General features: G+C 61.9%; 2 protein-coding genes across 11 annotated transcripts; both read left to right on the plus strand.

The window, feature by feature from the left end:
• The first annotated feature begins 15 nt into the window (after window positions 1-15).
• VARS1 (valyl-tRNA synthetase 1) lies at window positions 16-13,358 on the plus strand. 2 transcript variants are annotated; one of them, XM_079780014.1, is made up of 30 exons: window positions 16-370; window positions 619-1,036; window positions 2,255-2,389; window positions 2,482-2,620; window positions 2,852-2,976; window positions 3,071-3,155; window positions 3,364-3,464; window positions 3,555-3,682; window positions 7,213-7,377; window positions 7,594-7,675; window positions 8,092-8,211; window positions 8,286-8,394; window positions 8,489-8,583; window positions 8,746-8,836; window positions 9,062-9,186; window positions 9,267-9,370; window positions 9,457-9,615; window positions 9,704-9,794; window positions 9,888-9,993; window positions 10,077-10,147; window positions 10,229-10,354; window positions 10,603-10,707; window positions 10,793-10,861; window positions 10,937-11,015; window positions 11,119-11,246; window positions 11,525-11,680; window positions 11,800-12,006; window positions 12,077-12,188; window positions 12,272-12,597; window positions 13,227-13,358. In XM_079780014.1, the coding sequence occupies exons 2-30, from the start codon at window positions 650-652 to the stop codon at window positions 13,293-13,295; spliced, it is 3,795 nt and encodes a 1,264-aa protein (XP_079636140.1). In that variant the 5' UTR covers window positions 16-370; window positions 619-649; the 3' UTR covers window positions 13,296-13,358. The 2 variants fall into 2 exon arrangements, with proteins under 2 accessions (XP_079636140.1, XP_079636141.1); XM_079780015.1 differs by having other exon boundaries at window positions 40-370; window positions 3,068-3,155.
• An 879-nt stretch (window positions 13,359-14,237) lies between these two features.
• VWA7 (von Willebrand factor A domain containing 7) lies at window positions 14,238-22,266 on the plus strand. Of its 9 annotated transcripts, none has more exons than XR_013814050.1 (17): window positions 14,238-14,573; window positions 14,810-15,063; window positions 15,347-15,628; window positions 15,831-15,927; window positions 16,341-16,451; window positions 16,797-16,992; window positions 17,089-17,258; window positions 18,128-18,240; window positions 18,423-18,539; window positions 18,947-19,132; window positions 19,554-19,686; window positions 19,794-19,946; window positions 20,046-20,135; window positions 20,369-20,667; window positions 20,738-20,877; window positions 21,045-21,245; window positions 21,342-21,473. XR_013814050.1 is itself a non-coding variant. In XM_079781556.1 (17 exons), exons 2-17 carry the CDS (start codon window positions 14,839-14,841, stop codon window positions 21,513-21,515), a joined length of 2,682 nt encoding a protein of 893 aa, XP_079637682.1. In that variant the 5' UTR covers window positions 14,238-14,573; window positions 14,810-14,838; the 3' UTR covers window positions 21,516-22,265. The 9 variants fall into 9 exon arrangements, 8 of the variants coding, with proteins under 8 accessions (XP_079637682.1, XP_079637681.1, XP_079637683.1 ...); XM_079781556.1 differs by having other exon boundaries at window positions 20,743-20,877; window positions 21,342-22,265; XM_079781555.1 differs by having other exon boundaries at window positions 20,743-20,877; window positions 21,071-21,245; window positions 21,342-22,264.
• The last annotated feature ends 45 nt before the right edge of the window (window positions 22,267-22,311 follow it).

Raw genomic sequence — 22,311 nt, forward strand, 5'->3', positions numbered from 1 at the left:
GCGCCTGACGGGAACGCGGTCGTTGGGGCGCTCCCGTCCTGGGCTCGCCCCCGCCCCGTGCCCGCCCCCGTCCCGTGCCCGCGCCCGCGCCCGCGCCCTTCCTCCGAGCGCGGGGACGGCGCCCCGGGCCCGGATCCGAGGGGCGGCTGCACACGCAGGCGGGGCCCGGCCGCCCACGCCAGGACCCGCGGCCGGAAGCGCTCGCTGTCACAAAGGGGCCACACGTGGGTGCCGACGGCTCGGGCGGCGGTCCCGGGAGCCAGGGTCGCCCGGAGAACTGCCCACCGTCCCGGCCGCCCGACTCCTCGGCCCCGGCCGCCAGGCCGGTCCAGCTTCGGCCGGCGCCGGCTCCGTCTGACCCCGCCCCCCAGTACGTACCTGCGGCCCGAGCCGCGTCCTGCGGGAGCGAGTGGCTCCTCCTGGCTCCCACTCCCCGAGGACCGCGGTCCCGGGCCGTCCCCGCTGTCACCGGCGCTCCACAGCCGGACCCTGGGCCCCTGGGGCCTGACCAGACCCCCAAGTCCTGGGGCCTCGGCGCCCGCGGTAGAGGAGCCCATGAGGGTCCCCCTCTACTCAGGTAGGACCCCGGGTGCCTCAGTCTTCCGTCTCTCCTTCTAGGTCTTTTCCACCGGTTCGGACCTGCAGAACCATGTCCATCCTCTACGTCTCCCCGCACCCCGATGCCTTCCCCAGCCTCCGAGCCCTCATAGCAGCGCGCTACGGGGAGGCCGGGGAGGGGCCGGGCTGGGGAGGCGCCCACCCCCGCATCTGTCTGCAGCCGCCGCCGGCGAGCAGGACCCCCTTCCCCCCACCCCGCCTGCCCGCCCTGGAGAAGGGGCCCGGTGGGCTCTGGGTGTGGGGGGCCACCGCTGTGGCCCAGCTGCTGTGGCCCGCAGGCCTGGGGGGCCCTGCAGGCAGCCGGGCAGCCGTCCTCGTCCAGCAGTGGGTCAGTTACGCCGACACGGAGCTAATACCAGCTGCCTGTGGGGCAACGCTGCCCGCCTTGGGACTGCGCGGCCCCGGCCAGGACCCCCAGGTGAGTGGGGAGAAGGTGGGGACCGGAGGGTTAGGAGGAGGAAGCAGGAGTTGGGATGGGTAATGAGACAGACAGAAAGATGGTGTGTCGGGTGTGGAAAAAGATTGATCAGTCCCAGATCGCCCCTGGTCTTCTTTTTGTCTCTGAAAACTTCAGTTTTCATGTGGAGAAAATTAAAAGAAGTGTGCAGAGCACATGGTCTAGTGCCAGGCGCTTTAGAGTGAGTAAAAGCTTGATGAGTCTGAAACCCACAGAAGTTCCTATGGATTGTAGGGGAAAGAGTGGGTGAGGGAGAGATGAGAAGAGGCAGGTAGGGCCAGGAGAGATAATGGTGCCGGGAGGCGGGTAGGAGACATGAAATGAGGGGGAAGGCAGAGGAGTGATAACCATACAATATTGTAACCAAGTCCTTCCAGAGTGGGCTGTGCCTTCTGGTCCTTATCACACACATGGTGGATACTTAGTATTTCTTGATTGAATGAATGAATGAATGAATGAATGAATGAATGTGTGACTTAGACCCTGGCTGGCTCCCTCATATCCAGATTACACTATCTAAAATAGAGGCCCCCCCTCTTTGGAATCCCTTGTCTCCCTCAACCTGATTTATTTTTCTTCATAGCACTTAAGGAGAAAAATAGGGTAATGCATTATATATTTGTTCATTTATTGTCTCCCAATTAGAATGTAAACTCCCATCAGGTCAGGGGCCCTGTCCAAATTCTCTCCTCATTCCTTAGAGAGGTATGTGGCATGTAGTAGGTGCTTAATAAATGTTGAAGCAGTTATTGTGTTGCCTTATTTAATCTTTAACTTCTTGTATTAGTATATTGCAACTGATACATAGTAGGAGTTTTCTGAATGAATGAAGCAACAGGGCTTCTTCTTTTAAAAAAATACATTTTTATTGATTTCAGAGAGGAAGGGGGAGGGAGAGAGAGATAGAAACATCAATGATCAGAGAGAATCATTGGTCGCCTGCCTCCTGCACACCCCCCACTGGGGATCGAGCCCACAACCTGGGCATGTGCCCTTGACCGGAATTGAACCTTGGACCCTTCAGTTGCAGGCCAACACTCTATCCACTGAGCCAAACCGGCCAGGGCAGGGCTTTTTATTATGACCATTTCAAAGAAGATGAAACTGGCCTCAGAGGTCATGATTGTGGGAGTGGAAGGGGGCCAAGCCCTGTCTCATATCCCTTCCCCTTCCTGCTAGGCTGCACTGGGGGCCCTGGGAAGGGCCCTGAGCCCCTTGGAGGAGTGGCTTCGGCTGCACACCTACCTGGCCGGGGAGGCCCCCACTTTGGCTGACCTGGCGGCTGTCACAGCCTTGCTGCTGCCCTTCCGATATGTGAGTCATAGGGCCTGGGGAGGAATAGGGGCGGTTCCTCTCCGACCTCACTACAGGGTGGCTAAGGATAGATGATTTCTTTCCCCTCCCAGGTCCTGGACCCCTGTGCGCGCCGGATCTGGGGGAATGTCACTCGCTGGTTCATCACCTGTGTCCAGCAGCCAGAATTCCGGGCCGTGCTGGGAGAGGTGGTTCTGTACTCGGGGGCCAGGCCGCTCCTCCAACAGCCAGGTCAGGGAGCGGGGAGCGGGGAGCTGGGAGGGGAGGGGTTCCTTGCGGTCTCCCATGCAGCTCACTTTCTAATCTTAGAATGGCAGAATCCCTGGAGCAGGGGCCTGCGGGAGGGCCAGGTGGGAGGTCCGCATGGGGAAGCCCTTGGGCAGCGGGGATAGTGGTCTGAGACACAGCAGCACCTGCACAGGGGGCCTCGGGCTGAGTCTGCATTTCTGGGCCTCTCACCAGGCCCTGAGGTCGCTGCACCTCCAAAGACACCTGCTCAACTCAAGAAAGAGGCAAAGAAACGGGAGAAGCTAGAGAAGTTCCAACAGAAGCAGAAGGTCCAACAGCAGCAACCACTGCCCAGGGAGGTGAGAGGCTAAGCGGGAGCGGAACAGGATGCTGGTGTCCCAGTGGGGGCAAGGGGACGGGCTGATATCTGAGTCTCTCTTTCCTCCCAAGCAGAAGAAACCAAAACCAGAGAAGAGGGAGAAGCGGGATCCTGGAGTTATTACCTATGATCTCCCAACCCCACCTGGGGAGAGGAAAGGTACTGGTCAGGGAAGGGACCCCTCCCTCCACCCTGCTCAGCTGCTGCTGCTCCTGTTTCCCCTTCCTGCTTGTCCTGGCTCCCCCCTCTTTTCTTGGTGAAGATTTGCAGAGGCCCAGGCCCTTCTCTGTTGTCCCCCCCACCCCCCACCCCCGTCCTCGTCCCAGCGGCCCAGCCTCCACACCGACGCCTGCCCTCCTCTCCCCAGATGTCAGTGGCACCATGCCCGACTCCTACAGCCCTCAGTACGTGGAGGCAGCCTGGTACCCGTGGTGGGAGCAGCAGGGCTTCTTTAAGCCAGAGTATGGAGTGAGTGGCACTGCCACCCCGGCCTGGAGGGGGAGGGCCTGGGAGGGGTGACACGGAGTCTTAGCATGTGCCCATCCTTCCTCCCCATAGCGTTCCAGCGTGTCGGCACCTAATCCACGGGGCATCTTCATGATGTGCATCCCACCCCCAAACGTGACCGGCTCCCTGCACCTGGGCCACGCGCTCACCAACGCCATCCAGGACTCCCTGACCCGATGGTGAGCTGTCCTCTCCCGACTGCTTCCCGACTGCTTCCCTCCGCTGCCTTCTCTTCCCTGACCGCCCTCCTGTCTCTCTCCTCCCGTTTTGGCCCTTAGCTCTGCCCCCTGGTGGTGGTACACTTCTCTGTCATTCCCTCCCCTCCAGTCACTTACTGGTAGCATCCTCCCCTAGTCAATAACCAACACTTCTCTCCCACCTCTTGGGATATGAGACAGGGCTTGGCCTCCTTTCATTCCCACAAATCATGACCTCTGAGGCCAGAAATATTACTTTGAATTAAACAAGAAATACATGAAATATTCTTGTAAGAAATGTAAAGCTTCAAGTCTCCTTGACAACCCCCTCCCTACTTCCCAAGACTTAGCCTTTGTTATCACTTTGTGGATCTTCCTGGGTCTTTCCTGTCTGTTACTTACAGGTACATGTACCCATAGAAATTTATAGTTTTCCTTTCAGGTGGATTTTTTTCCTGTCATGCTATTCTTCAGCTTTATTCTTACACTGAATAGTTTGTCTTAGATATCTTTCCTTACCCTTACCCACAGACTGATCCATTCTCTCATTGCCCTGTAGCATACCATACTGTGACTATGCCATATGGAGTCACTTGCTAAAAAAAAAAATTAATGGTTGTTTCTAATTTTTCTCTGTTGAAAATCACTTGAATGCACATTCCTGCACAAGCTTTCTCGGGCACACAGAGAGCTTGGCTGGCGTAGCTCCGGGAAGTGAAACTGCTAGGCCAGAGGGGCATGCCTATGTTAAGTACAAACAGAAGCTGCCACTGTGCCTACAAGACAGCTTTACCCACTTAATCTCCCTGTGAGGGTGTTCGTTCACCCATGGCCTTGCTAACTCTGGGCATGATCTTCATTTTGCTAAGATGGGCAAAAAAATGGCACCTATGTAACTTCTGACTGCCGGTGAGCGGTGCCGCTTCCTGGTCTGGGCCGGTCTGGTTGCCCCTTATGTGAACGGTCTGTGCGTCTCTGGTTTGCCCATCTTTCTATTGATTGATTCTTTGTTGTTTTCTTTTTTAGTTGGTTGTTGTTTGATTCTTTACATATTCTGGGTATTGTTTTTTGTTTGTTATATATTATAAATGTTTGTTCCTGTTCTAGCACTTGCTTCCCCTGCCTTATCAGCCTGCCCCACTGTCAATAGTTTAATTAGTTAACAGATACAAAGTTAATATTCTAGGTGACAAATTCCTTTAAAAAGTATTTTAAGTCCTGGCCAGTGTGGCTCAGTGGGTTGAACAAGGTCCCATGCACCCTAAGGTCACTGGTTCCATTCCTTGTCAGGGTACATGATCCCCAGCAGGGGATGTGCGGGAGGCAGCCTATTAATGGTTCTCTCTCTCTCCCTCTCCCTTCCTTTCTCTAAAATCAATAAAAACATTTTTTAAAAAAAGCATTTAAAAACAACTTTTTATCTTTGAGAAACCAGGGTTATTTGTTATATTTTAAATTTTGAGACATTTTTCTAGTGTCCTGCTTACTAAATTAATTTAATCAAAAAATATTTCAGGACATCACTGTGTGCCAGCACTGCTTGGGTACTGGGCGATAATGTCAGATTTAGTATTTTGCAAGGAATTGAGAGCTGGCAAAGAGTTTTATTAAATACATATAACAAGAATGGCCAAGTTATTTACATGAAAATAGTTAACACTTCTTACAAAACTCTTAGGATAGCCACATTTTTTTCTAATGAACATGATTTAAATAAGATGTTAGAAACTACCATTGCTTAAATGGAGTAGATTTATATCAATATTTTAGAATAAAAAATAATGTGAAAATAAAATAATGTGAAATACAGCTTTAAATATCTCCACCAATAAGAGTTGAATAGCTATATTTTTTCTTTTTCTTCCTCCGGCAGAGAATAAGGTGCTTTTCTACAAATATCCTTGACATTGATTTAGTTTTTGCTAATTTTATGTGATTCCCAAGAGATACTTTTAGTAAAAAAATAGTTTTATCTTCCTTTCCTGTGCTTAACTTCTTTTTTTTTTTTTTAAGTTTTTTTTTTGTTTTTTTTGTTTTTTAAATATATTTTATTGATTTTTACAGGGAGGAAGGGAGAAGGATAGAGGGATAGAGAGCTAGAAACGTCGATGAGAGAGAAACATCGACCAGCTGCCTCCTGCACACCCCCCACTGGGGATGTGCCCGCAACCAAGGTATATGCCCTTGACCGGAATCGAACCTGGGACCTTCCAGTCCGCAGGCCGACGCTCTATCCACTGAGCCAAACCGGTTTCGGCTGTGCTTAACTTCTTTAATAATAATATTTAACAATATCTTGAAGTTCAGAAAATGTTCATGTCCTTTATTTATTTTTTAATATATTTTATTGATTTCAGAGAGGAAGGGAGAGAGAGAGAGAAACATCAATGATGAGAAAGAATCATTGATCGGCTGCCTCCTGTACAGCCCACACTGGGGATTGAGCCCGCAACTTGGGCATGTGCCCTGGACTGGAATCGAACCTGGGACCCTTCAGTCCACAGACCGATGCTCTATCCACTGAGCCAAACCAGCCAGGGCTGCCACTTGCTTTTCAACTTCACTGAGAGGTGTTGCTGTTCTGAGGTTTTGCGTTTTGCTGTAATCAGTTCGACGATGTCCTTAGACTTCATCTTGCGTGTCTGGTTTAGGATGGCCTCTCCTGCCTGTTACACACATGGCCACCTGTGTTACTGACTTCTTTGTTTAACTTTTGGAAAACTCATTTTCCGAGACTTTTCTTACAGTTCTGTTTTTCTATATTGAATTTAATCTGACTAGAATTTATTTATTTATTTATTTATTTATTTATTTATTTATTTATTGTTAATCCTCACTTAAGGGTTTTTTCCATTGATTTTTAGAGAGAGTGGAAGGCAGGGGGGAGAGAGGGAGAGAGAGAGAAACCAATGTGTCTCTCTTATATCAATTGGTTGCCTCCCATACATGCCCCGACCGGGTCAGGGATTGAACTGCAACCCAGGTACGTGCACTTGACTGGAAATCAAACCCGTGACCCTGCAGTGCTGGAGCCGACACTGTAACCACTGAGCACCACCGGCCAGGGCTGACTATAATTTATTTTTGTGAATATTGGGAAGTAGGGAGATGTTTTTCCAACTAAGTAGTTAGTTGTTCCAAAGAAATTTTTGAATTGTTTCCTTTTTCATGCTGAGAGGAATTGCCGCCCTGGATACCAGGCTGGCTTGGATCTGTTTCCAGTCACTGATTTGTTCCCTTTGGTCGGTAGCTGTGCTCCCTGTGGTAACTAATTGCTGGATAATCCTAACTGTCCCATGTTTTGCTATCTAGTTGGTCAGGAGCCTCCTCTTTGTCCTTTTGCCAAATTGCTTTGGCTCTCCTGGCCGTGTCCTCCCCAGACTGAAGCGTTAGAATTGGGGTCCCTCTCCACCGGCCTCTTCCCTCCCGAGCCCATCGACTTCCTCCCGCAAAGCCCCTCGGGCGCCAGCTCTGCTGCCCGCTCACCGCCGCCCTCCGCGCTCTTCCCACAGGCACCGCATGCGCGGGGAGACCACCCTGTGGAACCCCGGCTGTGACCACGCAGGCATTGCCACGCAGGTGGTCGTGGAGAAGAAGCTGTGGCGTGAGCAGGGGCTGACCCGCCACCAGCTGGGCCGCGAGGCCTTTCTGCGGGAGGTCTGGAAGTGGAAGGAGGAGTGAGTGCGCAGCCCTGCCCCCGCCCCGGCCCCGGCCACGTAAGGCCTCTGTCACCTGGTCACAGGCTGCACAGAACCTCTCCCAGAGGCTGAGGGTCAGTGGCTTCAGGTCGAGGCCCATTTCAGAGAATGAGGGGTCCCCGCGCTGCCCCGCCAGCCCCCCGATGTCTGCCTGCAGCCGGCCTGCGTGCCGATCCGCCTCCTGTCCCCTTCCAGGAAAGGGGACCGGATTTACCACCAGCTGCGGAAGCTCGGCAGCTCCTTGGACTGGGATCGAGCCTGTTTCACCATGGACCCCGTGAGTGGGAGGGGTGGTGGGGAGGCTCCCAGGGGCCCCCTTAGCACCTGCTGTGCCCTCGCGCCGGTTAGACCCACACGGAGGGAGGCACTGAGGGCTCAGCTGCAGATCTCATTTCTGGTCCCAAGTCATGGCCCTCTGTGTCCCCTGTCCCGCTGGGAGCTCACACTCCTCCAGGTGCACGTGATGGGCCTCACCCTCCCGCCTGCACTCCCAGGATTGCCCGCACTGGCAGCCTGCCATCACCGGCAGCACCAGCCCGGCCGTCCTTGTGTTCCCAAAGCCCCCTCCACGGTCCCCTCCCCTCAGGAACGTATTCCCCCTTGCAGCCTCGGCGGGGTCTGGGTGCTGGGCAGTGGGACTCTGGACCCTGCTGCTCTGGAAAGTCTGCCCGGCCCCCTCCCTGCTCCCCCTAGAAGCTGTCCGTGGCTGTGACAGAGGCCTTCGTCCGGCTCCACGAGGAAGGCATCATCTACCGCAGTACCCGCCTCGTCAACTGGTCCTGCACCCTCAACTCTGCCATCTCCGACATCGAGGTGAGCCCCGCCCGGGCTCTCCAGCCCCACCCCGCCCCGGGCCCTGGGCCGCTTTCCTAACACCCCCTTCCCAGGTGGACAAGAAGGAGCTGACGGGCCGCACCCTGCTCTCCGTGCCTGGCTACAAGGAAAAGGTGGAGTTCGGGGTCCTCATCTCCTTTGCTTACAAGGTCCAAGGCTCAGGTAGGAGCCAGGGGGTCACCAGGATCCTGGGCTGGATGGGGTGGGGGGCAGGAGGGGACCAGCGCTGAGATCATAAGGTCGCCTGTCACCCCAGAGAGCGATGAGGAGGTGGTGGTGGCGACAACTCGGATCGAGACAATGCTGGGAGATGTGGCCGTAGCTGTGCACCCCAAAGATCCCAGATACCAGGTGTGGCGAGGGCGCTGCGCGGAGGGGGGTCCTGGCTGACGGGGCCGCGAAGGAGAGAGGGTTGGGCTCCTGTCCAGCCTGCAGAGGGCGTTGGGGTGTTGGGCAGCCAGGGCCCTGGGAGGGGGGGGGCGGCCTTCGTGTGTTGAGCCCCTCTGTCCCCAGCACCTGAAGGGGCGGAGCGTGGTGCACCCGTTCCTGCCCCGCAGCCTCCCCGTGGTCTTGGATGATTTCGTGGACATGGAGTTCGGCACAGGTGAGCAGGGACTGTCCTGAGGGGGAGGGAGGAGCCCCGAGGCGCATCCCGCACCCCTCGTCCCTCTGAAGGTCAGGAGCACGAGCTTCACCTACAGACAGGCCTTGGCCTGGGTCTCAGGACTGTCGCGGGGAAGTGGGGGACAGGCGGCCTTCCCAAAAGGGGTGCATGTGGGAAGGGACTCATTGAGTCCTCGTGGCCCTGGCACCCCCACGTGCACCCCAGGTGCGGTGAAGATCACCCCAGCACATGACCAGAACGACTACGAGGTCGGGCAGAGGCACGGGCTGGAGGCCATCAGCATCATGGACTCCCGGGGGGCCCTGGTCAATGTGCCCCCCCCTTTCCTGGTGAGACTGCCTGTGTGTGGGGCCAGGTCCCGAGGCGGCGGGGTACTGAGGCACAGCCATGATGAGGCCTGTTCCCCCAGGGCCTGCCCAGGTTTGAGGCCCGGAAGGCGGTGCTGGCGGCGTTGAAGGAGCGGGGCCTGTTCCGCGGCATCCAGGACAACCCCATGGTGGTGCCGCTTTGCAAGTGAGGGCGGGGCCCGAGAAAGGGGGGTGGCTCCTCAGGGGGCTCCCCACCCAGCCTCCCAACCTCCCACCTGTGTGTACCTGCAGCCGGTCCAAGGACGTGGTGGAGCCCCTGCTGCGGCCGCAGTGGTACGTGCGCTGCGGGGAGATGGCCCGGGCGGCCAGTGCGGCCGTGACTCGGGGCGACCTCCGCATCCTGCCTGAGGCCCACCAGCGGACGTGGCACGCCTGGATGGACAACATCCGGTGCGTCGGCTCGCCGGGAGGGGCCTGGGGAGGGCTGAGCGGCACCGGCCAGGCACCACCTCCCCCTGACCCCTCGCGCCCTCTGCAGGGACTGGTGCATCTCGCGGCAGCTGTGGTGGGGCCATCGCATCCCGGCCTACTTCGTCACCGTCCACGACCCGGCCGTTCCCCCCGGGGAGGTGAGCACGGCCGCAGTGCAGTACCGCGCCGCTGGTGGGAGGCAGGGTCGGGCACGGCAGGGGTGCCCCCGGTATTCACGGCACCTGTGGCAGGATCCCGACGGGCGGTACTGGGTGAGTGGGCGCAGCGAGGCCGAGGCCCGTGAGAAGGCAGCCAAGGCGTTTGGAGTGTCCCCTGACAAGATCAGCCTCCAGCAAGGCAAGGCGGGGCCTTGGGGGGGTGGGGGGCAGGGCCTGGCCTCTGATCCTCACCTCTGACCTCTGACCTCTGGCTTCCCTCAGATGAGGACGTATTGGACACCTGGTTTTCCTCTGGCCTCTTCCCCTTCTCCATCCTGGGCTGGCCCAACCAGGTACGTCCCTGAGGCCAGCTCAGGGGGGGCAGGGTCTTGAGGTGGGAGCTGAGCTCCCCGTCACGCTCTGCTCTGCCGCAGTCAGAGGACCTGAGTGTGTTCTACCCGGGGACCCTGCTGGAGACGGGCCACGACATCCTCTTCTTCTGGGTGGCCAGGATGGTCATGCTGGGCCTGCAGCTCACCGGCAGGCTGCCCTTCCGAGAGGTGCGTGGCCGGCTGAGGCCTCCCGCTCAGGCTCGCACGGCCGGCCTGGGCAGGGCCCCTGGACGCCTGGGTGGGCTGTGGGGACTGAGCGCCTCCGGGGACCTGCTGGGTGACTGTGCCCGGGCTTCCCAGGGGAGGGACTCCTCTAAGCCCATGACAGTGTGGGCGGCTGGCGGGATGCCCAGGGCCTTGAGGTTCAGAGCGGGGCCTGGCGGGGAGGCGGAGCCTCACGCCCCGTCCCGCCTCAGGTCTACCTCCACGCCATCGTGCGCGATGCCCACGGCCGGAAGATGAGCAAGTCTCTGGGCAACGTCATTGACCCCCTGGATGTCATCCACGGAGTCTCCCTGCAGGTGGGGCTGGGTGCCCGGTGGCCGGGAGAGCTTGGGAGGGCTACTGGGCTGTGGCCATGCCCCGACCCCTCCACTGCACCCTCAGGGCCTCCACGACCAGTTACTGAACAGCAACCTGGATCCCAGTGAGGTGGAGAGGGCTAAAGAAGGGCAGGTACGCAGGAGGGGCCGGGCGGGCGGGGCAGAGGGAGGCGGGGCAGGCTCAGGACTCCGCCCGCTCCTCCCGCAGAAGGCAGACTTCCCGGCCGGGATTCCCGAGTGCGGCACCGATGCCCTCCGGTTTGGACTGTGCGCCTACACATCCCAGGGTAGGACCCCAAACCTCCCCGCCGCCCTCTTCCTCCCTGAGGCCACCCTCCTCCACCCTGGGCAGGGCTGGGAGGGCGTGCTGAGGACACTTCCCCGCACCAGGGCGTGACATCAACCTGGACGTGAACCGGATCCTGGGGTACCGCCACTTCTGCAACAAGCTCTGGAACGCCACCAAGTTTGCCCTTCGCGGCCTTGGCAAGGGTTTCGTGCCCTCGGCCACCTCCGAGGTGAGGGCCTGGTGGGCTCGGAGTGATCCCCCACAGGCTGCACCCCGCCGCTCGGCATCAAGCACAACCCAGGAGCCTCCATGGTGGGGGGAGCGGGGCAGAGGTTACAGGAGACGCCCAGGCATTGGGCCCTCCCCCCACGCGGCACACGTGGCTTCCCACCGTCAGGCTCTGAGTGCACATTTGCCCGTGGTTCCTGCCTCCCGGGGTTCTGGCTCCCTCCCCCTGGGTACCTCTCCCCTCAACTGGTGGCCTTGGCTGATCTGCCCCTTCCCCAGCCTGGAGGCCGCGAGAGCCTGGTGGACCGCTGGATCCGCAGCCGGCTGACCGAGGCCGTGAGGCTCAGCAACCAGGGGTTCCAGGCCTACGACTTCCCGGCCGTCACCACCGCCCAGTACAGCTTCTGGCTCTATGAGCTCTGTGATGTCTACCTGGTGAGGAGGAGCACGGGGCAGGGACAGCGAGTCCCAGCCAGCCTGACCCTCCAGCTGTCACAGGCGCAGCGAGGGCTGGAGACTAGCTCCTTCCCCGCTCTGAGCCCTCCCGTCCCCAGGAGTGCCTGAAGCCCGTGCTGAGCGGGGCGGACCAGGTGGCCGCCGAGTGCGCCCGCCAGACCCTCTACACCTGCCTGGACGTTGGCCTGAGGCTGCTGTCGCCGTTCATGCCCTTCGTGACTGAGGAGCTGTTCCAGAGGCTGCCCCGGCGGCTGCCGCAGGCACCCCCCAGCCTCTGCGTCACCCCCTTCCCAGAGCCCTCAGAGGTACGGGGTGTGGTCAGGGCGGGGCTCGGGCCTGTGCCCGGCCCTCCTCACCCCCTCCTCCGCCCCACAGTGCTGCTGGAAGGACCCTGAGGCAGAGGCGGCCTTGGAGCTGGCCCTGAGCATTGCCCGAGCCGTCCGCTCTCTGCGCGCCGACTACAACCTCATCCGGACCCGGCCTGACTGTGAGCCTCGGGCGCCTCTACCCCCCGCCGTGCCCAGGCCCGCTGTCTAGTGTGGCTGCCTCACCTTCTTCTCTCCCTGGCAGGTTTCCTGGAAGTGGCCGACGAAGCCACAGGCGCCGTGGCGTCGGCAGTGTCGGGCTACGTGCAGGCGCTGGCCAACGCGGGTGTGGTGGCTGTCCTGGCGCTGGGGGCTCCTGTGCCCCAGGGCTGCGCGGTGGCCCTGGCCTCCGACCGCTGCTCCGTCCACCTGCAGCTGCAGGGGCTGGTAGACCCGGCCCGGGAGCTGGGCAAGCTGCAGGCCCGGCGTGGGGAGGCGCAGCGGCAGGCCCAGCGTCTGCGGGAGCGCCGCGCCGCCGTGGGCTACCCCGTCAAGGTGCCCCTCAAAGTCCAGGAGGCAGACGAGGCCAAGGTGTGTGGTGTGGGTGGGCGTGTCCTTCCCACTCCCCGCATCTCTGACCCAGTCCTGGGCTGCACTCTGCTCAGCCCCAGGCAGTCCAGGGGCCCAGAGCCCAGGCCCCCGAGCAGGTGGGGACCTGCTGGGCGGGGGCATGACAAGGTGAAGACAGGCAGACCCAGAACCAGGTACCCTGCCGCCCGGCCAGGCTCCTTGTGGCCCATCCGGGAACATGGCGTCCCACATGCCGGGGCACGTAGAGGCAGGAGCCCTCCAGGCAGGAGCCCTGGGTAAGCGGGGGCCCTGGCGGGACTGGCCGTTCTCCCAGGAGCCCTGGGCAGATTCCCCTGCCGAGTGCGGCCCGGGAGCCTGTGCGCCTCGCCTGCTCCCCCCTGGGCTCTGAGGCTCCTGTGTCCTTGGGGACCGACCACTCTGGGAAAAGAAAACGCCAGAGATGGTGGAAGAGAAGGGGGTGCTGGTGGGGAGGCTGCCGAGCATTTGGGGGACCCGTCCAGCCAAGCACAGTCCCTGAACTGCTCTCCACCGTGGCCCTCACCTGCCTTTCCAACTCGACCCTCTGCCTTCGTGGGTGTCTGGGGGTCTCTCGGGCCTGGTCCTCCACCCACCAGCCTGTTCCCCCCCAGCTCCTACAGACAGAAGCAGAGCTCAGGAAGATGGACGAGGCCATCGCCCTGTTTCAGAGGATGCTGTGACACGCCCAGCCCTCAGCCCCGTGGTCCACCGGGGGCAGCAATAAATATTTTGCCACAAAACCATCTCTTGTCTGTGTGTGCTGGGCCGGGAGAGGGCTGCTGAGGGGCTGGGCGGGAGAGGGGTGCTGAGGGGCTGGGCAGGAGAGGGGTGCTGAGGGGCTGGGCGGGAGAGGGCTGCTGAGGGGCTGGGCGGGAGAGGGGTGCTGAGGGGCTGGGCGGGAGAGGGGTGCTGAGGGGCTGGGCGGGAGAGGGATACTGAGGGGCTGGGCGGGAGAGGGCTGCTGAGGGGCTGGGCCAGGAGAAGGGGTGCTGAGGGGCTGGGCGGGAGAGGGGTGCTGAGGGGCTGGGCGGGAGAGGGCTGCTGAGGGGCTGGGCCAGGAGAAGGGGTGCTGAGGGGCTGGGCGGGAGAGGGCTGCTGAGGGGCTGGGCCGGGAGAGGGGTGCTGAGGGGCTGGGCGGGAGAGGGGTGCTGAGGGGCTGGGCGGGAGAGGGGTGCTGAGGGGCTGGGCGGGAGAGGGATGCTGAGGGGCTGGGCGGGAGAGGGGTGCTGAGGGGCTGGGCGGGAGAGGGGTGCTGAGGGGCTGGGCGGGAGAGGGGTGCTGAGGGGCTGGGCGGGAGAGGGATGCTGAGGGGCTGGGCGGGAGAGGGGTGCTGAGGGGCTGGGCGGGAGAGGGCTGCTGAGGGGCTGGGCGGGAGAGGGCTGCTGAGGGGCTGGGCGGGAGAGGGGTGCTGAGGGGCGGGGCGGGAGAGGGGTGCTGAGGGGCTGGGCGGGAGAGGGGTGCTGAGGGGCTGGGCGGGAGAGGGGTGCTGAGGGGCTGGGCGGGAGAGGGGTGCTGAGGGGCTGGGCGGGAGAGGGATGCTGAGGGGCTGGGCGGGAGAGGGGTGCTGAGGGGCTGGGCGGGAGAGGGGTGCTGAGGGGCTGGGCGGGAGAGGGCTGCTGAGGGGCTGGGCGGGAGAGGGGTGCTGAGGGGCGGGGCGGGCGCCAGAGCCCTGTGGGCAGGGTGCATCTGTCTGGGTCCGCCCTGGCACCCAGCCAGGCCTGAGTCACGCTGCGCCACCCGCCGGCACCCTGCCTCCCAGCCCTCACCTCCCGCTGCAGCCAGGGGAGGCCGCCCGGTGCCGCTGCTGCTGTGGCTCTGGGCCCGGAGGACAGGCCGGGGTCAGTCCTGCCCACCCTGCTGGGCTCCGTCCTCCCGCCCAGCCCCACGTGGGTTAATTATAGCTCTGACCTAAGTGCCCTGTGACCGCCCTGCCGCCCTGCTGAAGACCCAGCCACCAGGTAGGGGGCTCCCTGTGCTGGGGTGGAGGGTGTCAGACTGGGTGGGGAGGGGTCCCCGGGGAGGAGCCTCGGCCCTCTTGCTGGTGTAGGTCCCAACTGGCCTGATGAGGCCCTCGGGTTGTCTGGGCAACGAGAGGGCAGGAAGCGGCGGAGCAGCTGGAGCTGGAGGCAAAGCAGGAGCGGCCGCAGGTGCCAGGGACAGCGCCTGCCCTGGGCCTGCTTCTCCCTCCTCCCAGGAGCCCTCTGGCCCAGGTCTGCGTCCGCTATGCCCGCCACCGACGTGCCCCTGGCCCTGGGCGCAGTGCTGCTGCTGCTGCAGCTGCTGTCCCCCACATCTGCCTTCTTCCCCAACATCTGGAGCCTCCTGGCCGCCCCTGGCTCTGTCACCCACCAGGACCTGACGGAGGCGGCGGCTCTCAATGCCACTCTGCAGCTCTTCCTGGAGCGGCCGCCCCCGGGCCGGCCCCCCCTGCGTCTTGAGGACTTCCTGGTGAGTGTCCCTGGGTCCTGCCACACGCCAGCCGACCCCTGGCGGGTCCTGGGACCTCTACTCCCTGAGGTCCTGCTTGCCAAAAGAAGGGACCCCCTGTCCCCTCATCTCCACCCCCTGCAGCCACAGCACCAGGATCCCGGTCCTGAAATCAGGAGCCCCCCCCCTTAGGAAGGTCCCGATGGCCCGAGGGGTGCCCGCCGCGCCCTTGCACACACAGCCTGTGCGCCAGTCGCTGGGAAGCGTGGGCTTCCCTGAGTCCCTGTCCCCTGCCACCCTCCAGGGCCGCACCCTCCTTGCTGATGACCTCTTTGCCTCCTACTTCGGACCTGGGTCCCCTTCCCGGCGGTTCCGAGCAGCCTTAGGCGAGGTGTCTCGTGCCAATGCAGCCCAGGACTTCCTGCCAGCTGCCAGGAACGACCCTGACTTGCACTTTGATGCTGAGCGGCTGGGCCAGGGGCGCGCACGCCTGGTGGGGGCTCTGCGGGAGGCCCTGGCGGCAGCCCAAGCCGGGGACCACGCCCTGGCCCGGCAGCGCCTCGGGGCAGCCCTCCACGCCTTGCAGGTGAGGAGGACTTGGGGCCGGGCGGCGGGCCCTTCATGCCCTTCTTCCCATCTCCCGGGCGGTGCCTTGGTGGCGGTGCCCCTGGAAGGGACTGGGCCCTGTCTGCCAGGCCTGAGGCCACTCCCTGGCCCCCACGTCCCACGGCCGGTGAGGGCTGGCAGCCGAGACAGCCAGTGCCCGTCCCTCTCCTTCCCTGGAGCAGGACTTCTACAGTCACAGCAACTGGGTGGAGCTGGGGCAGCAGCGGCCACACCCGCACCTCCTCTGGCCAAGGCAGGAGCTGGGCAGCCTGGCGCGAGGTACGGCCACCACCTCGCTTCAGCGCTGGAACGCCCTCTGAGGACTCGCAGCTCAGCCCAGGCCAGGCAGTCCGGAGGCTTCCCTGCGGTCACCGGGGAGGGACCCCAGGACCAGGCTGCAGGCCCAGCTGAGTGCCCTCCCACATGCTTCCCCTCCCACCGGGCGGGCCCACGGGGCTTTCTCTCGGTCCCTCACCCTCCCAGCTGAGCGAGGACCACAGCTGCCTCCCGTGCAACTGAAGCTGCTTCCTGTGCGCAGCGCGGGGGGTCAGCTCGGGGCCTGGAGGGCGCCGGGGATGGCTCCCTGAGGGCTGGCGCCGCGTGCAGCGGAGGAAAAGCTGACGTTTGGGTGGACAGGGTTAGGGGCCGGGCGGCAGGGTCTTGGGCTCTAGACCTGGGCCCTCCCTTTGCAGTGGGAGACCCTACCTGCGCCGACTGTGAGGAGCTGAGCTGCCCCGGGAATCTGCTGGGTTTCACACGCCTCACCTCCGGCTACTTTGGAACTTATCCCGCCAAGCCTCCAGGTACCGGACAGAGAAGCCCTCGGAAGTAAGGGAGAGTCACGTCCTTTCCCGGACCCTGTCCCCAGGGACCTCAGTCTCCAGGTCCTCGCCCACTTCCTGTAAGGATGGGTGGATGAAGGCCAGGACTTGTTGAGGGAGGGGCGGAGCGGCTAATGAGCCCTCCATTGCCCGAGGGGCTGGAGGGCTGGGGATCCCTCCTGTGCTGTGCATGGCCCTCCAGAATGTCAGCGCTTCCTGCCGGTCCTTCGCCGAGCAGTGAGCACGTCAGGCGAGCTCAGAAAGGGCCCATCTCTTGGGAGGCAGTGGGTGTTCTACTTCACCCTCCAGATCCCTTCCCCAACCCAGGAAAATGTAGCCACGGGGGCCGTTTTGACCAGAGCAGCTCCCAGCCACCACGGGGAGGCATCAACAAGGACAGCACAGCCCCAGGCTTCTCCCCCCACCACACGCTCCACCTCCAGGCTGCAAAACTGGCCCTTCTGGCCTCCATCCAGGCCTTCGGGCTCCTGCGGAGCCGCCTGGGCGACCGGGGCTTCTCCAGGTGAGTGGCCCTGGAGGTGGGCTCCCTCGTGCTCCCGGGGAGCTGAGAAGCCGGGGCTGGGACCAGCGTGCACACCCTCGCTGTGGCTCTCCCCAGGCTGCTGGACATCACCCCTGCCTCCAGCCTGAGCTTTGTGCTGGACACCACGGGCAGCATGGGCGAGGAGATCAACGCTGCCAAAACCCAGGCTCGCCACATCGTGGAGCAGCGGCGGGGCGGCCCCATGGAGCCCGCCCACTATGTCCTGGTGCCCTTCCACGACCCAGGTAGCCGACCTGGCCGGAGAGTGGAGCGGGCCTGAGCGCTCACCGGGAACAGTCCCGCTGCTTCCCCTCCCCCCAAAGGCAGCAGGTCACAGCCTCCCCAGCACCCACACTGAGGCAGCGGCCCAGCTTTCTTAGGCTCCAGTCATTTTCAGGTCTCCCTGCTTCCCACAGACAGGAGGGGAGGCGGGGGTGGGTTGGGGGGTGCAGGCCTCTGTGAAGTATCTGGGACAGACAGTTATATAGCATTGAACGGGAAGTCAATCTGACCTGGGCCAGTCTCACTGTGTGTCCTGAGGTTGGTCATATAACTTTGCCTCAGTTTCATCATCCATAAAATGGGTCCCCACTAGCTCCACCCTGCCTGTCTCCCAGGGTTGAAATGATCATCAGGTAAATGCCTGTAGGACTGAGCGTTTCCCCGGGGCCGGTCTAAGTCTGCATAAATCTCATAGCTGGCAGGTAACGGGGGGGTGGGGTGGGGGGGGTGTTTCTCACTTATTCCGTGAAGGTATGAGCAAGTGAATAATGAATTCAGCCACTTATATGTCAAAGGCACTATTCCAAGATTCACAAAACCAATTCCTTTAGTCTCCCAGTACCGCTGAGGTGAGTGCTGTTATTGTTCTGGCTTAGGCTGTTTTTTATTCTTACACACATTCCCGAAAAGGCCCCCAGGCCCCAGGAAGTTCGCCACTTTGCTAAGGAAATGAGGCCCACTTTCCCAGCAGCGGCCCTGCCTCGCAGTATCAGGGCATGATGGATGGTGGTATTTCAGGACTGCCCAGCCCAGGGGCACAGCGGCCTCCTGCCAGGTGGGCGTGTGGAGGGCGGGGGCTCCTCACTCTCTCCACCCCGTTTCTTCCTCCCAGGGTTTGGCCCCGTCTTTACCACCAGTGACCCTGACAGCTTCTGGCAGCAACTCAATGAGATCCAGGCCGTGGGAGGCGGAGACGAGCCTGAGATGAGCCTGTCAGCCCTGGAGGTCTGCCCTCCCCGCCCCGCTCTCCCCCTTTTCAGGCCCCACCACCAGGGGGCGTGAGAGCCTTCCTGGGACCCTGTCCCCATCCCTCCCCCAGAGTCTGGCCCCACTCGCTTCACTCCAGCTCTCCCTTGCCCTACCCCGTCCCTGCTGCCACCTTCACACCAGCGTTTCCTCCCTGCCAGCTGGCCCTGCTGCACACACCTCCGCTCTCAGACATCTTTGTCTTCACTGACGCCTCCCCCAAGGATGCCTTTCTCACCCCCCGCGTGGGAGCCCTGGCTCAGGAGCGGCGCTGCAGAGTGAGCACAGCCGGCGGGCAACAGGACGTTAGCTCCCCAGGGTCCCAGGAGACCCCAGGGCCACGCCACACTGGTGGTCCAAGCAGCGTGGCATGGCGTGGGAGCCTGGACAATGAGTTTGACTTTTCCTGATCCCTTCACAACTGAGGAGTGGGAGGCCCTGCCCTTACTGGACTGACCTGGTGTTTGAACCTGCCCTCAGTAACCCATCTGAACACCGGGAGACCTAGCGCCAACAACCCCTATGTGGATGACACGGCAACAGTTACAGGAGTGGCAACTACTAACGGGGCGGGGGTGTCACTGGGAGACCTTACCACCAGCAGGGGGACGGGAGCATGGAGGCCGCATCGCCCACGGGAGATGGCGCGTGGACTCCTGAGTCCTGGCCCCTCCTCTGCGCACAGGTAACCTTCCTGGTGACTGAAGACCCATCGCAGGGACAGCGCCGCGTCCGGCGTGAGGTCTTGTCCCCTCTGCGCTTTGAGCCTTATGAAGTGGTGGCCCTGGCCTCTGGAGGGGAGGTGATCTTCACCAAAGATCAGCACATTCGGGACGTGGCAACTGTTGTTGGGGACAGCGTGGCCGACCTGGTGAGTGTACGGCCAGAGGGCCAGGCTTTCAGCTCAGGCGGGTGAGTGACTGCACTTCTTTCTCGCAGGAGGAAGGCAATGGCTCCCATCGCCGTGTTGCCGGAAGGTGTCGGGTGGGAAGGGCTGTTTGTCTTCCTGGAGAGCCAGGCCACCCACCGCCCGCCGCCCCTCCCGTGTTAGTCCCGCCCCGCCCCGCCCCCCAATCTTGGGCTCCAATGTTCTGTCCTGGGGACAGTGAGGGACTCATCCTTAAGCCTCGCTCCAGCTGTCACGCTCTGTGACTTCGTCCCTGGGTCATGGCCCCTCTTGTCCTGGCGTCCGTCACTTAGCCTCTTTCTGTCTCCACCTGTCTCTCGTCTTTGTTCCCACCCGTTCCACGCCTTCTCTCTCCCCCATATTTTGGTCCTGCCCACCCTTCAAGGTGGTCCTGCCCCTGGAGCCTCCGGTGGTGGTGCCTGGGAGGCCGCTGGTGTTCACTGTGGACGGACTGCTCCGGAGGGTGACCGTCCGCATCCACGGGGAGGTCCGCAGCTTCCGGATCCGGAGCCCAGCAGGTGCTTCCGTGCGCGTGCCCGGGCCGAGGGGAGAACAGGAGACTGAGGGCGGTACACGAAGGGAAGGAAGTGTTTCCCGTGACAGCTTGCTCTCCTCTCCCACCCAGGGGCCTCCCAGGGCCAGGAGGAAGGCCAGGGGCCTCTAGGCCACACTCGCCGCTTTGGGCAGTTCTGGATGGTGAGCATCAATGACCCCCCACAGACAGGGACCTGGGAGATCCAGGTCACCGCGGAGGGCAACACCCGGGTGAGAGTGCAAGGTGAGGCGGAAGGCATTCCTGGGGGGGGGGGGGCGCGGCAGAGCTCAGAGATGAGTCACATCCAGCCGGGGAAGGCCCCTGACTGCCTTCCCCCCTCAGCTCGGACGGCGCTGGACTTCCTCTTCCACTTTGGGATCCCGGTGGAGGGCCCCCACCCTGGCCTCTGCCCCTTGACCCAGCCAGTTGCAGGTGCATCTATACCCCTCACCCCAACTTGTTCATTGATTCTACACTTACAAAATCCTCTGTGTATTTAACTTTCCATTGGGTTACAATTGACATGTTTTACGTAAATGTGCACAGAACTCCCTCCGGACCTCCCACCAATACTCCCCGGGGCAGCCCTATTCTGAAAGCCATTCATTCTCTTTTCTCCTGACTCCGACTCACGCAGACCACTGTCCCCCCGCCCTCCGGCCCAGGTCTCCGGACCCAGCTGCTGGTGGAGGTGACAGGGCTGCACTCCAGCCGCCGGCAAGGGCCTCTGCCCCACTTCTCCCACGTCGTGCTTCGAGGGGTTCCGGAGGGCGCCGAGCTGGGCCGGGTGCCCTTGGAGCCCAGGGGAGCCCCGGAGCGAGGTCTCCTGGTGGCTTCGCTTCCACCCCCGCTTCTGTCCACCGCGGGGCCCTTCTCTCTGGAGCTGCTGGGCCGGGACGGCGGCGGGCGGGACCTGCACCGGGCGGCCCCCCAGCCCTGCACGGTGGTCCCGGTCCTCCTGGAGGTGAGCCGCGGGGGAGGGCGCAGCGGGGGCTCGGAGAGCGCGGCTCCCCCCTGACCGCCCTCCTCCGCAGCTCAGTGGCCCGGGGGGGTTCCTGGCCCCGGGCAGCAAGGCCCCCCTCAGCCTCCGCATCGCCAGCTTCTCGGGGCCTCGGGATCTCGACCTCAGGACGTGGGTCAACTCCAGCTTCACCCTCACCTCCAACCTCTCCAGGTGCAGCCGAGCCTCCGGCCTCTTCCCGCCCCACCCTTTCGGCTTCTCGCGGGGCTCTGGTGCCCGTTCGCTAAGCCCCGCCTCCGCCCCTTCTGATTGGCCCTCCGGTTCCCACCTCCCCTTCCGCCAGCGCTGGGCCCCGCCCCCTCACTCTGGGCTCCTGGCAGCCCGGCTGTTTCTACCCGCCGCACAGGGTTCGCCTGGAGCACAACGAGTCCGCCTGGGGGCGCCTGTGGCTGGAGGTCCCAGAGTCGGCTGCCCTGGACTCCGTGGTGACGGTGACCGTGGCTGCGATGGGTCGAGAAGCCAGACCAGTGCCCCCGACCCATGCCTTCCTCCGGCTCCTGGTGCTGGCCCCGGACCCACAGGTGACGCGCCCCCACTCTCCATCGCAGGGTAGGCAGGGCAGGGGGGGGGTTAACTTGGGTGTAGACACCCAGACAGACTTTCCCTCTTCTCCCCAGGACCAGCTCGCTGTCCCTGCCCACTCGTCCGGCCCCGTCCTCACCATGGCCAGCCCCACCCTCCCTCCCTCCCCTTTGGTGACTTGGGGCAGGGCTGGGGGAGGGCTGGCAGGCAGCCCCTGGTGGGGCACAGTCGGAGGGGTGCTGCTGCTCCTAGGCCTGGCCTCCTGGTGACAGCAGCCCCTAAGGATGGGTCTCCAGCGCTATTTTCAATCTCTCCCCGTTGGTGAGAAGATGGCATGGGCCTCGGGACCCTACCTCTCCCAGCGGGGCTGGAGGTTTTCCATCTCATGCACTTGTCCCTTCTCTTAGCAAGATTGGGATAAAGGGTGATCGATTTTCCCACAATGCACTTTCCCTAACCAAAGACTGGGGTAGGAAGGTACTAGAAAGTGTTATTTATAGAATTGTTTTTATTTGAAATTCTGGAGAAGCTTCTATTTTATTTTTGTATTTAAATTTGAAGGACAGTTTCAATAAACGTCTTTTCCCCAGAGGGGTTTCCAAGAAAGATCATTTATGCACAGCATATGGGAGAGTGAGGGCATAGAATACCAAGAAGGTGAATGGGAGTTTTCAGGAGCAGAGAAGACCCTTTACACCCTGATGTTCGGACTTCAGGTGGCCCACCACCTGGAGCTACTTAGCTGTGGAGTCAAGAGGCCAAATAGGAGGTTCTGACTCAGCCTCTTCTGTCCCAACTGCGGGGAATGAGGGAGGCCTGAGACACTGATAGGCCCTCCCGCGTGGGAAGCCTGGCCAGCCATCGCCCCTTGTGGCTGAATGGTTCCTTTCTGCTGCGTTGACAACCCCCAGAGAGAGAAGTTCCGGGCGCCTGTGCTCTGCCCCCCTCCCTGGGTCCCCCGTTTACCTGTGGCTGCCACGAGCCCTGCTTCCTTGGCCTTCCCTTCCCGCCCTGGATGCACAGGAACTGGCACGTTCAAAGACGTGGGGAGAACGGGGGGGGGGG

This window comes from Cnephaeus nilssonii (genome assembly GCF_951640355.1).
Source record: "Cnephaeus nilssonii genome assembly, chromosome: 9".
NCBI classification, from domain to species: Eukaryota; Metazoa; Chordata; class Mammalia; order Chiroptera; family Vespertilionidae; genus Cnephaeus; species Cnephaeus nilssonii.

Excerpts from the sequence above, each read along its gene's own strand:
- VWA7 (XM_079781551.1), top strand. The coding sequence starts at position 14,839 with ATGCCCGCCACCGACGTGCCCCTGGCCCTGGGCGCAGTGCTGCTGCTG. Across the intron at positions 16,452-16,796 it reads TTATCCCGCCAAGCCTCCAG|GAAAATGTAGCCACGGGGGC; the intron begins GTACCGGACAGA and ends TCCCCAACCCAG. Across the intron at positions 21,246-21,341 it reads TGCTGGCCCCGGACCCACAG|GACCAGCTCGCTGTCCCTGC; the intron begins GTGACGCGCCCC and ends TCTTCTCCCCAG.
- VARS1 (XM_079780015.1), top strand. The coding sequence starts at position 650 with ATGTCCATCCTCTACGTCTCCCCGCACCCCGATGCCTTCCCCAGCCTC. Across the intron at positions 1,037-2,254 it reads GCCCCGGCCAGGACCCCCAG|GCTGCACTGGGGGCCCTGGG; the intron begins GTGAGTGGGGAG and ends CCTTCCTGCTAG. Across the intron at positions 10,355-10,602 it reads GCAGGCTGCCCTTCCGAGAG|GTCTACCTCCACGCCATCGT; the intron begins GTGCGTGGCCGG and ends GTCCCGCCTCAG.